At 43.2% G+C, this 19,045-nt stretch overlaps 1 protein-coding gene across 2 annotated transcripts in view; it reads left to right on the top strand.

Annotated features, from left to right (window-relative positions):
• Positions 1-18,142, top strand: part of LOC139452347 (ectonucleoside triphosphate diphosphohydrolase 1-like) — a 51,383-nt gene extending 33,241 nt beyond the window's left edge. For both annotated transcript variants that reach the window (XM_071233795.1, XM_071233796.1), the window contains 10 exons: positions 2,229-2,365; positions 2,692-2,812; positions 4,279-4,429; positions 5,984-6,149; positions 7,612-7,842; positions 9,278-9,436; positions 9,871-10,020; positions 10,737-10,856; positions 13,291-13,425; positions 15,535-18,142. In XM_071233795.1, the coding sequence (XP_071089896.1) occupies positions 2,229-2,365; positions 2,692-2,812; positions 4,279-4,429; positions 5,984-6,149; positions 7,612-7,842; positions 9,278-9,436; positions 9,871-10,020; positions 10,737-10,856; positions 13,291-13,425; positions 15,535-15,765 (1,601 nt within the window). In that variant the 3' untranslated portion in view covers positions 15,766-18,142. The remainder of the gene's footprint in view (positions 1-2,228; positions 2,366-2,691; positions 2,813-4,278; positions 4,430-5,983; positions 6,150-7,611; positions 7,843-9,277; positions 9,437-9,870; positions 10,021-10,736; positions 10,857-13,290; positions 13,426-15,534) is intronic.
• Positions 18,143-19,045: the final 903 nt, after the last annotated feature.

Genomic DNA, 19,045 nt, shown 5'->3' with positions numbered 1-19,045 from the left:
TCTCTACATGGGCTTAGGCGTCCCTGATCAGGTTGGTTGATTTGTTGTTTAACGCCGCACTCAGCAATATTCCAGCTATATGATAGCAGTCTGTAAATAATCAAGTCTGGACCAGACAATACAGTGATTGATATCATGAGCATCGATCCAAGCAATTGGGATCAATGACATGCATCAACCAAGTCAGCTAGCCTGACTACCCGATCTCCTTAGTCGTCTTTTATGGCAAGCATGGGTTGCTGAAGACCTATTCTACCCCGGATCTTCACGAGTCTCCCAGATCAGGAGTCAAGTCTATGCATCTAGAAATAATACATACAGAATGAATGAATTGTTAAGACCTTCGGGTGAACAAAATCTATTATTTCTCTTTTTTTGTTTTAAACAAATGAAGACTCCTAGATTGTTTTCATTCACAATTGGCCGTCTTTAAACATTGGAGCTGCCTTCAAAGCAGCAGCTTGATCGTGTGGATTTCACGATTGTTTGCTGAATAAACAGTGCTGAGAAAAAGGCGACGACCCAAACAGTGTTTGTGGGAACACAGGTGAACTGTGATAAGTGATCCAATTATTGCTGTCGGGGTGAGGAACAAGTGGCAATTGTACAAGTGAATGTCAATGTGTTAAATAGATTGATTTCATCAATGTGTTTCATTTTCAAAATCATGAAATGTTCTTATATAATGCCATGACTATTTTTTATAACACCTTAGGGGGTGGGAGGTGGGGGTATACAAAATATGTTGTCCTTTCCCAAAAGAAGATTGCTGCTTGTTTTGTCTGAAGTTCACGAACAGACATGTGTATGCTGATACGTCTGTACCGTGTCGACATAATGAAACTGTGATGCGGCTAGTGTGCCGGACCTCCCTTCCAGCCATAGGTGGCCAAATCTGGTATAAAACATTGGTGAAGCAGGCTGTTACTTCATCACAAAGTCGAACAGGTCTGAAATTTGCAGCTTTCAGAAAATATTGATCTTTATTTGGGACCGTTGTTTCTTCTAACAGATACTTGAAGAATGATTTACACTTATGTACCTGGTGATTTGATTGAATTTACTGCTCAGGTTTTCTATAAGACCTGGCAGCCCACAACACACTTACTTTTTATCTTAAGAAGCCAGATGTTGTCCCACCATCTTGCTAAGATCTCTAGAAAATTTGCCTTGATTTTGTAAGTCAGCTGTCTACTTATTCCACACAGTATTCTGTATTACTGATAATATGGGCACTCGTGTGTTATATGCACCCTTAATTATGGGCAATTAAATTCTAGAAAAATATATCTGTCGTATATAAACTTTTCAGGCTGTCAGCAATAAACCATGAAATTTATCTTTCAACCCTGTTTTTTTCACCAAAATAATATTCTAATAAGAGCCCCCTATTTCTTATTTTGAGAGCGCCCTGGGCGCTTACCGGGTATTACATCGACTACGGGACTTTTCTTACTATTGATGATGTTTTTTCAGCAATATGGATTTTCAAGATACCTTATTTACCCGTCCATAGGGACTGGCAGTCACAAGAATTACTGGTTCAAGCCTAATTTTACTGGAAAAAACCCGGTAATTACTGGTACACAGGAACACTGCTAGTCAGACTGGTCACTAGGTATCCTTGCTGGTCCTCACCTTCAGTGTCCAGCACTGTATACACGTGGAGGTTACATCCTAATTGTAGAATTTGGTTGGTTGGTTTGTTGTTTAACGCCGTACTCAGCAATAATCCAGCTATATGACGGCGGGCTGTAAATAATCGAGTCTGGACCAGACAATCCAGTGATTAATATCATGAGCATCGATCCCCACTATTGGGATCGATGACATGCATCAACCAAGTCAGCGAGCCTGACCACCCTCGCCTCTTACGACAAGCACAGTCACCTTTTACGGCAAGAATGGGTTGCTGAAGACCTATTCTAGCCCTAATTGTATGAGACATGTGACAACTGATGCATCTGCTCCCTGTGAAGCTAAAGGGTAATTGTCACGATGGATACTACTGGGGATTATCCAGGGTACAGAGCCTGTATACAGGTGGGTGCCCAGCTGATACATGAAGGCACCCACCCTCCCATCACAGTACCCAGTTAAACCAGTATCTACCGAGCAAAGCAAAGTCTCACATCACATTCATAATGTCCCTTGAGGTGAACCAGAAATGTGTCCTGTTCCTGATCTGGCTCGGTGTATAATATGATGATCAACATTTTCCTGTTCAGATTTGTCTACAAAGACCAGCGTGAAAGGCTGGTGCAACACCTGGTGGTTCATGTGTCTGATCGCCTTCTTCATTGGCGCCATCGGTCTTGTCGCTATCAGTATCATCAAGTCCAGGGAGTCTGCGGTGGCCTACAGTGTGAGTGCCTTCAGTTTGCCTTTCTTCATCTTCACATCACAATAGATAGTTCCTCATACAAGTCATGTGACCGCAGCTATCCAAAACTGGTCTTTGTTGATTTCCTGATTATACACATGAAATATTGATGGATTTAACCAGTTTGATATGAAGACATTTCCTAATAATTTCAAGATCAATCAAATCCAGTTGACCACTGGTCTGATGTACAAGTGATCGCAATCTTGGTGAATTGGAACTAGACTGAAACTGACAACAAGAAGACACTTGTGTCATCCTACACAACTCTGTGTCACTCTAACAAATGTTTATGTTGTGTGTTTCAGTATGGTATTGTATTCGATGCTGGCTCGTCACATACGTCCATGTACATTTACCATTGGAATGGCGCCAAACTGAATGAGACAGCAGTAGCCTCTCAGTTCGGGGAACCAGTCACTCCTCCAGGTAGGTCCACTGCCACTTCACTGTTCAAGAATTTAAGGAAGGGGAGACCTATTGTTTTTTTTCATTGGCGTTGGCGTTCCCATCCTATTTCGAGTCATAACTTGAAAAGCGTTCAATGTTTTTCAGCGAAACCTGCCATAGGCATTGCTCATTAGCTTAACTGGTGCCATTTGCTATTTTGAAAATTTTGAAATTTTTATTTTTCCATGGAAACAATTTTGACTTAGTCTCAAACGAGGGTAGGGTTCATTTCTGGGCCATAATTTGAAAACTATTTGACATGTTTCTTAAAGACTGCTCATATGCACTGGTCATCAGCTTAACTGGTGCCTTTTGCTGTTTTGAAATTTTTCCATTTTATTGTTACAATTCCATGGAAACTGTTTGGACATAGTCTCAAACAACTCTAGGCTTTGTTTCCGAGCCATAACTCTCTAACAAATGAACATTTTTGCATGAAATTATGCATGGTCAATGACCATATGCTCAAGTATTGCCTTTTTATATTTTTACATTTCTTAATTTGTTGTGTTCCCATGTTTGAACTGAGTCCAAAGTAGCGTTTGTTTCACGCCAAAACTCAGTTAATGACTATGTCTGCAGGAAACCATTATCTTTCTTGGCTATATGTGCTATTTTTGTTTTTTGGACTTGCAAACACATTTACAGTACCAACTTGAACTAAATTATCAAAAAAGAGGAGGGGTGAGACACATGTTTTTGAGTAAGAACACATTCTAGACCAAAGCTGAGAGGAGTGTTGGGGTAGCCTAGTGTTTAAAGTTTTTGTTGTCATGCCAAAGGCCTGGCTTTGATCACCACATAGGTACACTAATGTGAAGCCCTGGTGTTCAACTGTTCCTGTCATTAGTAGCTTGCCTTTACATATTACTGGTCACAGAGTGGTGGGCAGTAGGGTGAGGAAAGTTTCATGTTTCATTCACATGTTCATGGCAACTACATGATTTGTCCTCTAATGTTCCCAGTAAGTGAGAGTGAGTGAGTTGGGTTTAACGCCGCTATTAACATCATTCCAGTTATATCACGGGGTGTCAGCTTTATGTGGGAGGAAAGCCCGAAGTGATGCAGGTTTCAGATGTTTTCCACTTTTGTGAAACCCACGAGCACGGGTATGGTGCTGACAAACCTATAAAACATAATCTGGGCAAACCGGGATTCGAACCCACAATCATAGGTTTCTGGCGTGCCCAAGGGACGCAACTCTGCACAGCGAATCGCGGCGCCTTAGACGACTGGGCCACCCGTGCCCCCGTTCCCAGTGAGCCATGATGGCGATCAACTAGATCCTACCAACCCAAGGTTGTACCCATCCATTTCATCAGTGTGCAAGGCAGGTCTGAAAATACAGTCCGGACATGGACATTGGCAGAATAATGTGTTGTAAAGTTCTAGTTCATGTAAAGCGGTTCGAACAACGATGTGACAGATGCTGTCTGTGGTTTCAGTTGCAGGCATCTCACACTTCACGACTGACACTACTGAAGGTCGACGTGTGGTCAGGATCTGTCTGGACGAAGCGCAGGATAAGATACCACGCAAGAACTGGAAGAAGACCCCGGTGTACCTGGGCGCCACAGCTGGGATGAGGATGCTCAAGTGAGTTCTCTCCTGGCACTGACTGGGTGTGAGGGTCGAAGTGAGTTCACCCTGCTGGTTGTGTCATAGCACTGGGTGTGAGGGTTGATGAAGTGAGTTCACCCTGCTGGTTGTGTCATAGCACTGGGTGTGAGGGTTGATGAAGTGAGTTCACCCTGCTGGTTGTGTCATAGCACTGGGTGTGAGGGTTGATGAAGTGAGTTCACCCTGCTGGTTGTGTCATAGCACTGGATGTGAGGGTTGATGAAGTGAGTTCACCCTGCTGGTTGTGTCATAGCACTGGATGTGAGGGTTGATGAAGTGAGTTCACCCTGCTGGTTGTGAGGGTTGATGAAGTGAGTTCACCCTGCTGGTTGTGAGGGTCGATGAAGTGAGTTCACCCTGCTGGTTGTGTCATAGCACTGGGTGTGAGGGTTGATGAAGTGAGTTCACCCTGCTGGTTGTGTCATAGCACTGGGTGTGAGGGTTGATGAAGTGAGTTCACCCTGCTGGTTGTGTCATAGCACTGGGTGTGAGGGTTGATGAAGTGAGTTCACCCTGCTGGTTGTGTCATAGCACTGGGTGTGAGGGTTGATGAAGTGAGTTCACCCTGCTGGTTGTGTCATAGCACTGGGTGTGAGGGTTGATGAAGTGAGTTCACCCTGCTGGTTGTGTCATAGCACTGGATGTGAGGGTTGATGAAGTGAGTTCACCCTGCTGGTTGTGAGGGTTGATGAAGTGAGTTCACCCTGCTGGTTGTGTCATAGCACTGGATGTGAGGGTTGATGAAGTGAGTTCACCCTGCTGGTTGTGAGGGTTGATGAAGTAAGTTCACCCTGCTGGTTGTGTCATAGCACTGGGTGTGAGGGTTGATGAAGTGAGTTCACCCTGCTGGTTGTGTCATAGCACTGGGTGTGAGGGTTGATGAAGTGAGTTCACCCTGCTGGTTGTGTCATGACACTGGGTGTGAGGGTCGATGAAGTGAGTTCACCCTGCTGGTTGTGTCATGACACTGGGTGTGAGGGTTGATGAAGTGAGTTCACCCTGCTGGTTGTGTCATAGCACTGGGTGTGAGGGTTGATGAAGTGAGTTCACCCTGCTGGTTGTGTCATAGCACTGGATGTGAGGGTTGATGAAGTGAGTTCACCCTGCTGGTTGTGAGGGTCGATGAAGGGAGTTCACCCTGCTGGTTGTGTCATGACACTGGATGTGAGGGTCGATGAAGTGAGTTCACCCTGCTGGTTGTGTTATGACACTGGGTGTGAGGGTCACTCATCTTCAGTCATTCTTGTGTGTTGATGAAGTCTATGATCAGACATTGTTGCATGCTTGTGTGCTTGTGTGTTGATGAAGACTATGATCAAACTTTTCTTCGTGTTTGTGCGTTGATGAAATCTATAATCAAACATATGCAACAATGTTTGATCATAGTCCTCATCATGCTTGTGTGTTGATGATGACTATGGGATAACACATTGTAATGGTTTGCGACTGTATGATCAATCATTGTTGTGTTACATAGATGCGTTACTTGTGTCTTCTTGAAGACTGTAATGAAACGTTATTGTTTTTCAGTGAAGTGAACAAGACCATCAGTGATGAAATCCTGGCTGTTATAAGAAAGGCCATCTCTGAGTATTCCTTCATCACCAGTGACGACGATGCCCGTATTATCACCGGGGAGGAAGAGGGGGCCTTCTCTTGGATCACCAGCAACTACGTCGAGGGCACCTTCCACGTGGTCAGTGTCATAACATGTGCCTAGATATTGGTCCATCGTCTTGGATTGTCACCAGAGTAGTCTGCTAACATCTCTTTGGGCTTTCACTCCCACATCAGGTTTCAGCTACAATGTTGTAACTCAGATACTATTTGAACTTACATTTTCTTAATGCTGGCCATGATGTTGATCTTTGTACAATGTTCCTCAGATATAATGTTTCACTGTGGGTTGATTGTACCTATGAATCATCTAAGACAGATAGATAAATTTGGTGAAGATGAGTTGTATGTTTATGTGTAAATTGGAATTATTGTAGACCGGCTACAGAGTCTAATATTGATTACCGTATTTTCTTGAGTATAGTGCGCACCCATGTATAATGCGCACCCCCCTCTAGCGCGTTCAATATTTTGGAAAAAAAGAAATTTGAATATTATGCGCAGAAAAAATTTACACCGTACCCTTTCAGCGAAGTCCGGCAAACGAACGGGTGATGAGAAACTTCGTCAGTACAAATTCGAAATTTGAGATAAAAAATCACCAGACATGTTTATTTACCGTTTAAATAGTATTTATTGTACTGCTAGGCATTGTTTTATATCTAGGGATTAAGATTACCTTGTGTATTTTCTCGTAAACTAAGCCGGAAACAGCAATCAGCTGTACACACGTTTTCTTGGAATCGACCGGTGATTCGGTCAAGACACACCCAATGATATTTCTTTATAGGATTTTTAATGCAAAGATCGGCAACAATTATATCTGAAACTATTTTATTTATCAGGAATAAAATATATTCCATTATTTTCTTATTTATATGCAGCCTTTACTAAACATATTTAAAATAATAATAACCCTAAGCGAAGCAGCTGATCGCTATTCCCGGGTATTATTTTTACATGGAACATGTCTGACCAGTCACCGTCAAGGCTTACGCGCACGTGAGCACGTGAGCACGTGAGCGCGAGAATTTCATGTTGACATAGAATCGTCAAACAAAAACAAATATGACTTTGAACGAGTCAAAGTATGTCATTTATGATATATGTATCCATTCTCTGTCAACTAAAGTTCGTTTCAAGGCGTCAATAGCGGTATTCTGACCGTGGTTGCTGTAAATAACGGTGAGTTGTGCGATCTTCCGATCGCTTCACACACGATTTCGCCGAAATTAATAAAAACAATATTATAAGGAATTTTGAATAAAATTAATGAAGTAAGTTACAAACATAAGTCCAGAAATACAAAGAACACTTTTTATAGACAGACAGTGTAATTACATAATTATTTTGCGTACTTCAGTATGGATTTGTTGACATGGTATTGCCGGTGTTTCGTGCTCACGGTAATGTCTTTCCATGGGAGGAAAAAACATCCAAACTCATAATTCGTGTATAATGCGCACCCCCTTCTACACAGCTGTGTTTTTTGGAAAAAAAGTGCGCACTATACTCAAGAAAATACGGTATGTGAATTCCAGACCCCTCCCACATCCAACATGTTATCAGAGAATATGAAGCCTAAGACAACTGGAGCTCTAGACATGGGTGGGGCGTCGGCACAGATCTCATTCATCCCCAACATGACGGTGCCCCAGGGGTACAGTCGGCCTGTAGAGCTCTACGGACACAACTACACCCTCTACACTCACAGCTTCCTCTGCTACGGCATCGACGAGGCACTACGGCGCTACAGAGCAGCCCTTGTACAGGTAGGTTACTCTGTCAATGAAGCACTCCAGTTGTACAGAGTAGCCCTTGTACAGGTAGGTTACACTGTCAATGAAGCACTCCAAAACTACAGCGCAGCCCTTGTACAGGTAGGTTACACTGTCAATGAAGCACTCCAATACTACAGAGCAGCCCTTGTACAGGTAGGTTACACTGTCAATGAAGCACTCCAATACTACAGAGCAGCCCTTGTACAGGTAGGTTACACTGTCAATGAAGCACTCCAATACTACAGAGCAGCCCTTGTACAGGTAGGTTACACTGTCAATGAAGCACTCCAATACTACAGAGCAGCCCTTGTACAGGTAGGTTACACTGTCAATGAAGCACTCCAGTTGTACAGAGCAGCCCTTGTACAGGTAGGTTACACTGTCAATGAAGCACTCCAATACTACAGAGCAGCCCTTGTACAGGTAGGTTACACTGTCAATGAAGCACTCCAGTACTACAGAGCAGCCCTTGTACAGGTAGGTTACACTGTCAATGAAGCACTCCAATACTACAGAGCAGCCCTTGTACAGGTAGGTTACACTGTCAATGAAGCACTCCAATACTACAGAGCAGCCCTTGTACAGGTAGGTTACACTGTCAATGAAGCACTCCAGTTGTACAGAGCAGCCCTTGTACAGGTAGGTTACACTGTCAATGAAGCACTCCAACACTACAGAGCAGCCTTTGTACAGGTAGGTTACACTGTCAATGAAGCACTCCAGTTGTACAGAGCAGCCCTTGTACAGGTAGGTTACACTGTCAATGAAGCACTCCAATTCTACAGAGCAGCCCTTGTACAGGTAGGTTACACTGTCAATGAAGCACTCCAATACTACAGAGCAGCCTTTGTACAGGTAGGTTACAACGAAGCACTCCAATTCTACAGAGCAGCCCTTGAATGTTAAGGGAACACTGTCAACACAGCACTCCCGTATAATATAATATAATATAATATAATATATATATATATAATATATACAATATAGCTATCATGAAAACAGGAAAAACATTTTAATATATCTTATATTCTTTTTCTGTACTACTTATGTATCACACTGACATGTTCAGTCAGTGTTCTTCATTAAGCAAACTGGACTAAGCACTATATGGTGTAGTGGTTGAACATCCGCCCGGAGAGCAGGAAGTCTGGGTTTAATCCCAATGATACCAAAAGATGTTAAAAGATGGTACTTGTTGTTACCCTGCCTGCGCTCGGCGTTAAGGGGCTAAAACAAGGACTGGTTGGCTGGTAATCAGTGTACTGTTTCTGAGTGGGTTATTCATGTTAAGCTGCGGCATGGTATCTCAGTGGGCTAGCACTGTAAAATCGGCATTCGTCTGGACTAGTACAAGCAGCCACGCACATGTGCACGCACGACGCTATATAAGTGCAATTACATAAACTGCTTGTGCTCTACATTTCAGTCCCAGAACTTCTCAGTGGAAATCAATGACCCATGTGCTCCCGCTGGCTGGCAGAGCAACTTCACCCACGATGCACTGTTCCAGGCCCCGTGTGTCGGGGGGCAACATGCTGTCGATACCTTCGGCTCTCGCATTATCCCAGACGTGTACCTGGATGATGTGAGTGTGTGACGTATTTCAAGTTTATTTGTTAAATCTGGGTTCTACTTGTCCTACTTTTAACAGTATTCCAGTTGTATCATGGCACTACAGTTTAATGTGGGAGGAAAGCCCAAGTGATGCAGGTATCAGACGTTTACCATTCAGTGAAACCCACAAGCATGGGTATGGTGCTGACAAACCTAGAAACATAATCGGGGCAAACCGTGATTCGAACCCACAATCATAGGTTTCTGGTGTGCCCAAGGGACGCAACTCTGCATAGCAAATCGTGATGACTGGGCCACTTGGTCCCCCTCATCATTTGTCAGAGGTGTGGTTCTTAGCAAATGTTGAGTAGTATAGCTATAATATTGCTATTGCTAAGTCTTGTGTTAATCAACAAACAGACATAACCAGGTGAGATACTGACGCTATTGTTCTCTTGTTCCCAGGACACAGTGTTCTTGTTCAGTGGTGCCAGTGATGTGGAGAAGTGCCAGAGTTTTGTGGCAGACAGTCTCTTCAACTTCTCCGCCCAGTGTGACGACAGCCCGTGTTCCTTCAATGGCGTCTTCCAGCCTCCTGTCGTTGGCGATTTTTATGTAGGTTCATTTGATTGACAGTTCATATTTCTGTATGAGTATTTCAGGGCAGAATGGTCGTCAGCTGCACAGGTTTGTTGTAGGAGACTGTGGATCAGGTGGCCACAATGGCTACTGTGTATAAGTAGTCCGGGGCAGAATGGTCGTCAGCTGCACAGGTTTGTTGTAGGAGACTGGGGATCAGGTGGCCACAATGGCTACTGTGTATTGGGAGTCTGGGGCAGAATGGTCGTCAGCTGCACAGGTTTGTTGTAGGAGACTAAGGATCAGGTGGCCACAATTGCTCCTGTGTATTGGGAGTCTGGGGCAGAATGGTCGTCAGCTACACAAGTTTGTTGTAGGAGACTGAGGATCAGGTGGCCATGATGGCTCCTGTGTATTGGGAGTCTGGGGCAGAATGGTCGTCAGCTGCACAGGTTTGTTGTAGGAGACTGAGGATCAGGTGGCCATGATGGCTACTGTGTATGAATACTGCTTGGATGGGTGACCACAGAAACACATAAACTCCCAGCCATGACTTGTGTTTCATTGTACCGAGGCATAGGGAAATGGACACTACTAGTTGGACACAGAGCAGACTACCATGGTGTTGCTGACTAGAATGTAAAGTTCACCCTGTAACCTGCTTGTAGGATAAATACTCCTAATAGGTTTGTAAGTATGTTCAGTTGGATCACTGCAGTAGAAGGTCATTGACATCCTTTCACTATCACCAGGCGTTTTCTACATTCTACTATGTGACAAACTTCCTGAACCTGACCGATGGGACGAAGGCCTTCACCTTGCCAGACTTCCATGCTGCGATCGATGGCTTCTGTAACAAGACATGGCAAGAGGTAGGGTCCCATTCAGAATTCATATAGCTACAGTAAGGCTTACTTCACAGCTACAGTCGTATGTACGTGGGAATAGGAGGGGCCACTTCAAGTATCAAGATTCACATTTACAGGGCAGGCATGTGGCAGGCAGATACACAGGCAATAAGTGTTGTTTGAGCGGCAGTCACATATACGGGAGGTCTAGTTGGCAGTCACATATACTAGAGGTCTAGTTGGCAGTCACATATACCGGAGGTCTAGTTGGCAGTCACATATACCGGAGGTCTAGTTGGCAGTCACATATACCGGAGGTCTAGTTGGCAGTGACATATACGGGAGGTCTAGTTGGCAGTCACATTTATAGAGGTCTAGTTGGCAGTCACATATACGGAAGGTCTAGTTGGCAGTCACATTTATAGAGGTCTAGTTGGCAGTCACATTTATAGAGGTCTAGTTGGCAGTCACATTTATAGAGGTCTAGTTGGCAGTCACATATACGGGAGGTCTAGTTGGCAGTCACATTTATAGAGGTCTAGATGGCAGTCACATATACTGGAGGTCTAGTTGGCAGTCACATATAGGGGAGGTCTAGTTGGCAGTCACATATACGGGAGGTCTAGTTGGCAGTGACATATACGGGAGGTCTAGTTGGCAGTCACATTTATAGAGGTCTAGTTGGCAGTCACATATAGGGGAGGTCCAGTTGGCAGTCACATGTACGGGAGGTCTAGTTGGCAGTCACATATACGGGAGGTCTAGTTGGCAGTCACATGTACGGGAGGTCTAGTTGGCACTCACATTTATAGAGGTCTAGTTGGCACTCACATTTATAGAGGTCTAGTTGGCAGTCACATATGGGGGAGGTCTAGTTGGCAGTCACATATGGGGGAGGTCTAGTTGGCAGTCACATGTACAGGAGGTCCAGTTGGCAGTCACATATGGGGGAGGTCTAGTTGGCAGTCACATTTATGGGAGGTCTAGTTGGCAGTCACATATGGGGGAGGTCTAGTTGGCAGTCACATATAGGGGAGGTCTAGTTGGCAGTCACATTTATAGAGGTCTAGTTGGCAGTCACATATACGGGAGGTCTAGTTGGCAGTCACATATAGGGGAGGTCTAGTTGGCAGTCACACATAGGGGAGGTCTAGTTGGCAGTCACATTTATAGAGGTCTAGTTGGCAGTCACATATACGGGAGGTCTAGTTGGCAGTCACATATACGGGAGGTCTAGTTGGCAGTCACATTTATAGAGGTCTAGTTGGCAGTCACATTTATAGAGGTCTAGTTGGCAGTCACATGTACGGGAGGTCTAGTTGGCACTCACATTTATAGAGGTCTAGTTGGCAGTCACATATAGGGGAGGTCTAGTTGGCAGTCACATATAGGGGAGGTCTAGTTTGCAGTCACATATAGGGGAGGTCTAGTTTGCAGTCACATATAGGGGAGGTCTAGTTGGCAGTCACATATAGGGGAGGTCTAGTTGGCAGTCACATATACGGGAGGTCTAGTTGCCACTCACATTTATAGAGGTCTAGTTGGCACTCACATTTATAGAGGTCTAGTTGGCAGTCACATTTATAGAGGTCTAGTTGGCAGTCACATATACGGGAGGTCTAGTTGGCAGTCACATTTATAGAGGTCTAGTTGGCAGTCACATGTACGGGAGGTCTAGTTGGCACTCACATTTATAGAGGTCTAGTTGGCAGTCACATATAGGGGAGGTCTAGTTTGCAGTCACATATACGGGAGGTCTAGTTGGCAGTCACATATACGGGAGGTCTAGTTGGCAGTCACATTTATAGAGGTCTAGTTGGCAGTCACATTTATAGAGGTCTAGTTGGCAGTCACATATAGGGGAGGTCTAGTTGGCAGTCACATTTATAGAGGTCTAGTTGGCAGTCACATATACGGGAGGTCTAGTTGGCAGTCACGTTCATAGAGGTCTAGTTGGCAGTCACATTTAAAGAGGTCTAGTTGGCAGTCACATACAGGAGAGGTCTAGATGGCAGTCACATACAGGAGAGGTCTAGATGGCAGTCACATGTACGGGAGGTCTAGTTGGCAGTCACATATAGGAGAGGTTTAGTTGGCAGTCACATTTATGGGAGGTCTAGTTGGCAGTCACATTTACGGGAGGTCTAGTTGGCAATCACATTTATGGGAGGTCTAGTTGGCAATCACATTTATGGGAGGTCTAGTTGGCAGTCACATTTATGGGAGGTAAAGTTGGCAGTCACATTTATGGGAGGTCTAGAGGTCTAGTTGGCAGTCACTTTTACAGTTGTGAAGTAAATTTACCAGGTCAGGGGGGAGGTGGTGTGAGGGGCAGTCACATTTAGAGGTGGTGTGAGGGGCAGTCACATTTAGAGGTGGTATGAGGGGCAGTCACATTTACATGGGTGGGAACAGTGTAGTAAGACCACCCTGAGGTGACTCCCTGGTTATGCTGCAGGTGGAGGTGATGCCAGCTGCCAAGAAGTCCGCCCTCCCGTCCTACTGCTTCCAGAGTAACTTCATTGACATCATTCTGACAAGGGGATACGGCTTTGATACAAGTAACTGGAACAACCTACATTTTGTTGAAAAGGTGAGAACAGACACAACTGAAAGGGGTTTGTGAAGGTAGCGTCATGCTTCCTTGCTATGTCTCACAAGGAATGGAATAAGCTGTATTTTGATTTCCCGTGTCCCGTAATGTTATTAAACCAACTCTTTCAACTGCTACACATGCTCCCCAGGAATAGAGTGGCTTGCTGTCATCTACACTTGTGTTATGGTTTACCAGCTTGTGAGAGTGGCTCGCTGTCATCTACACTTGTGTTATGGTTTACCAGCTTGCAAGAGTTGCTTGCTGTCATCTACACTTGTGTTATGGTTTACCAGCTTGCAAGAGTTGCTCGCTGTCATCTACACTTGTGTTATGGTTTACCAGCTTGCGAGAGTGGCTCGCTGTCATCTACACTTGTGTTATGGTTTACCAGCTTGTGAGAGTGGCTCACTGTCATCTACACTTGTGTTATGGTTTACCAGCTTGTGAGAGTGGCTCGCTGTCATCTACACTTGTGTTATGGTTTACCAGCTTGCGAGAGTGGCTCGCTGTCATCTACACTTGTGTTATGGTTTACCAGCTTGTGAGAGTCGTTGCTGTCATCTACACTTGTGTTATGGTTTACCAGCTTGTGAGAGTGGCTCGCTGTCATCTACACTTGTGTTATGGTTTACCAGCTTGTGAGAGTGGTTGCTGTCATCTACACTTGTGTTATGGTTTACCAGCTTGTGAGAGTGGCTCGCTGTCATCTACACTTGTGTTATGGTTTACCAGCTTGTGAGAGTGGCTCGCTGTCATCTACACTTGTGTTATGGTTTACCAGCTTGTGAGAGTGGCTCGCTGTCATCTACACTTGTGTTATGGTTTACCAGCTTGTGAGAGTGGCTCGCTGTCATCTACACTTGTGTTATGGTTTACCAGCTTGTGAGAGTGGCTCGCTGTCATCTACACTTGTGTTATGGTTTACCAGCTTGCGAGGGTGGCTCGCTGTCATCTACACTTGTGTTATGGTTTACTAGTATCTGTAGATTTCATTGGAAACAAAACGTGAGATTTCATCTCAGTGTTGAGATGTGAGATAAAGTACTCTTCATGTATGCTTGAGATTGTTAAACTCAAGAAGAGAGAGTTGAGGCAGAGTGCGACTGAGGGCAAAAACCAAAAGTCTTGATCCCTATGCTCTCATCTCAAGTTTTTACAGCCTCAAGCTTCCCTTAGGAGGAGTGGCTCATCTAGCTCAGAAACAATCAAATAACAATTAAAAAAATCAAGGTTGAGAAAATATGTCAAATATTGATGAAAAACAAATACTAAGTTCTTCCTATTCCCTGTCAGGAGGGGCTGGAGCCATCATGGTCTGTGTCCTTGACCTACGCAGTGCATCATAGCTCCATCCTAGTGTGATGTGTTCCCTAGACTATTTCACCACAGTAGCTTCACATTTGAAGTGACATCACCATCCCCATCTCCCATCACTAATTTAGAACACTTCTCTCACGCATGACCTTGAAATCAACAAATCGATTAAAATGCCTCTTCTGAACCAAAGTTTGGCACAGATCAAAATCCAAAATTGCACCTAAAATGAGTAATCCCTCAATATCTTTTACTGAAATGACACAAGTGTATCCTGGGGTGCGTTGCAAAGCACCAATCGCTTGCAAGTGATGTACAGTGATTCAGCGATGTACTTTCAGCCGCTTGCAAGCAAAACAATCACTGGCTGAAGTCGCTTCATTCTCAAACCATAATGGCGGCTGACTTTGACAGCAGAGCAAGAAATTCTTGACTGGTTCAACGAGGAAATGAACAAATTGAGCTAACACCCAATCATCCTCAGTCTGCTCCACATCTTTAAAGTAGTCATAAATTTTATCAGCTCGTCTTTGAGCCTCTTCAATTTCATTCTCCATTACATCAAGGCAACCAGGGGGTAGTTGCGCCGCCATTTTGGAAGAGTGCGCAAGCACTTTGAACTGTTGCAGACCCGGGGATGAGCAATTAATTTGCTTTCTCTAAACGATTCGTGGCTTGCAACGTGCCCCTTTATTCTGAATGATATTACAAACACAAGACCTAGGCACTGTTCATTTCTGAAATGGCTGAATACATGTATGCAGCAGTGACATGTTCATGCTTATGTTGCAGGTTGCCAATACGAAGATTGGTTGGTCGCTAGGGTTTATGTTGAACAAGAGTAATGGGATACCAGTGAATGACCCGCAGAACTCTATAAGCACAGTGACCTTTGTTCTGTTAACGGTGTTGTTCGCACTGTTCATCCTGGCCGCTGTTGGGTTCGCCTGCCATGCCAGGCTGTACAGGGCGGCTAAAGCCAAGAGGAAATACACAAGACTTGCTGAATATGGAAGCATTTGAAGACACCGGGATCAAGTCTGGATGAATATTACGAGTATCTGATAGTGATGTAATTGGTCAGGAATTTACTTACACGGATCAGTATTGGAAAGGATATTGTTGTATGAAGGCAATAGGTGTTTAAATTTGTGGTAGGTTGTGTTATTCCATTGAAACTTAAACATGGTGTTTGTTTGTGTTTTTGGATTTATATTTGGAAAACATTTAAGGTAATTTTGGTTAGGAGTTTTAAGAATTGAACATTGAATGGTTGGGTTTATTGGGAAATCGGGTGCATCCGTTTTATTTGCAGTTCTACAGATGAAATGTATGTTCACAGAGATAAATTATTTTTGTATGATGTAAATTTACTTATATAGTAGTATTTACATGTGTTCTTTACAAAGTAGTTTTGTAATCTGAATATTTTGTCACATGCGTTATTATTTCAGTCTTGTTAAAAAGTGTGTTTACTGTAAAGGAATGACCCCTAAACTGTGACCTTGACCTTATGTTATGGTGAGTCATGAGGTAGGATGGCCATTGAGGTCATTTAAGTATAACAGCACAACTAGTGACCATCAACTTGAGATTGGAATCCTTATATCTACGTTTAACTTTTTTTATCTTAAGTTTTGTTTTATTATGAAATCAATGTACATTTTATATGTATTTTTAATTGTTGTTTTAAGAAGGGACTGCAGAAAAGTGGACAGACAGTTTGATTCAGGACACACAATTATTTATTTTCCATATTTTAAATTGTATTTCGATTATCATACTCTTTACATCACTGACTAAAATGTTGTTTATTTCCTTTGAATACTGACATGACATTTAATGCCAGAACCATCAAGTAAAATAAGATCTATAATTATCCACAAAGCTTTCATTCAAAGCCAAGGGGGCACGGGTGGCCCAGTCGTCTAAGGCGCCGCGATTCGCTGTGCAGAGTTGCGTCCCTTGGGCACGCCAGAAACCTATGATTGTGGTTCGAATCCCGGTTCGCCCTGATTATGTTTCTAGGTTTGTCAGCACCATACCCGTGCTCGTGGGTTTCACCGAAGTGGTAAACGTCTTAGACCTGCATCACTTGGGGCTTTCCTCCCACATTAAGCTGACACGCTGTGATATAACTGGAATACTGTTAGGGGCGGCGTTAAACCCAACTCACTCACTCACTCACTCACTCATTCAAAGCCGAGTTTCACTGTTTTGTGTAGTTACCTTTGATATTATCATGATATCTACACTCACAATAACAGGTTCATATCATTGTTTGATATGACAAAGTCATACTGTTATAGTTATATCGGGACTGACCCTGCAGGGATTCCTTAACGCCTGCTTACAGTACCCCATGCTGGTCACAAGAGCCAAGCTAGCCTAGCGTGTGACATCACTCCTAGGCTGGTGCTCATTCCTGAACCATTCTTTTCCAGGTCTGAACTTGTGATCATTTATAGGTTGTGTGATGTTAGCAGAATATCACTGATGTGACGGATGCAGCGATTCTTTGTATTAACACAAGGACACTTATCTCCAATAGAGATTTATCACATCCATGCCTTTAGTTTCGTGTGTTTATGATATGACACAGTATCACTTTCAGTACATGTGCACCTACCAGGTCTTTCACATCTAGTCTTGTGTAACCTCCAGCCAACCCTGCGATAAGGGGAGCAACTCAGTCCTGTTCACAAAGAACATCTTTATCATATGGTAGTGATAATTCCTGTATCGTACCATGTAAACAATACGACCATATATATATATATCCTAATGAACAATATAAAATACATTTTTCAAAAATCTGCCCTGGAAATGACAATTTACACAGACGGACAGTGTCCATTTAAAATGTGTTTTTTGAGTTTCCATAGCAACAACTTTTGACTGCAAATGGGGGTAGATAATGCCCGATAAAGCCATCAATACAAGTATTTGCCATTGCAAGGGATGACTTGTCCTCTTGTTGATATTTGTGAGGTGAAGTATCACACAAGAGTGTCACAATGGCTGGATGTCGAAACAAGAGCAAGAGAGCCTATGTGAGAAACGGTGTATACAGCACCCCATTCTTTCCCCAACCCAGATTCTGGGTAATAAAATCTTGTAAATAGGACCACATTCCATGAGATATTAGTGCTATGCTATAGCCAGTCTGACTGAAGCAAGTTGAGATGCTAGAGGTGAGGTGAAATTGGGTTTAACATCACTTCAAGACTTTTGTACTTATATAGCAATGTGCATGTTGAGGTGATTGCCAATGAGATGACATAGCTTAGAAACGCTCCTGTAAATATTAATGTCACGGAGAGATCATGGAAAAAATCTGCAACATTTCCTCACTGTGAAAGATGTCAGATTGGGCTGGTGATGTGGCACTATTTTTAAGTACTTTGTAAACATTCCAGTTTACTTCTGTGACAGTACCAGGTTTGAGATAATAAACTAACAACCGCATTCCATACATATACAAATGTAACATCTGTGGCCCAGGACAATTAGTTGGCAGCTGTTTCAGGGAGGATGGATGTGCCTGGAGTCGAGATTAAGTCACTTTACAAGGTCTCAAAATTGATTTCAGGAAACTTTAAGCACCTGCCAAACCCATAAAATAAGATATTTTAAATATGAAGAAATAGAAAAAAAGTTGAATTGGATAATTCTACAGTGTAAGAGCATGCAACTGTTTTCACTGAGAGTGTTAATTCATATTACCGGTATTATGAATATCGCAGGAAGTGACATTCAACCCCAGACATCTTATGTTCAGCAAGCTTTTATGTATATTGGCATTTGATATGCTGATGATTGTTGTGTGTTTCTGTAATCCAATATATACATTTTACATGTTCTGTATGCATTTTGTGTGTGTGTAGTTGACAAACTGATCAAAATACCTTCCATGTCTGTATTCCCCAGAACAGTGCCCAGTTATGCAGGGTCATGATGTTTGTCAGTGTCAATCAAAATGTCTACATGGATGAATTGAAATGCATGTTATTGAATATCGTGATATAGTATTTATATTGATACATATCCTACAGAACACAGTTTGTCCATGCCACTGTGCCAATGAGCCTGAAGCAGCGTGTGTGGTTTCACAGAAATGGTAACTCAAGGTTTTCAAATCATTCCATTTGGTTCAATTTGGATGCCAGGACATGTTGCAAATGCTTTTTATTTTTGTTAATCATACTTCATCGCTAAAATATACTTCAAAATCAGTGATTCACCTGAAGTCTTTGTTCTGACAATAAATGCATTACAGTCAAAACAATTTGTACTTTCTTAT

The sequence above is a fragment of the Haliotis cracherodii genome, unplaced genomic scaffold, assembly GCF_022045235.1.
Source record: "Haliotis cracherodii isolate W230 unplaced genomic scaffold, xgHalCrac1.p SCAF_9, whole genome shotgun sequence".
Lineage (NCBI taxonomy): Eukaryota > Metazoa > Mollusca > Gastropoda > Lepetellida > Haliotidae > Haliotis > Haliotis cracherodii.
This window is presented reverse-complemented; position numbering and strand designations above follow the sequence as displayed.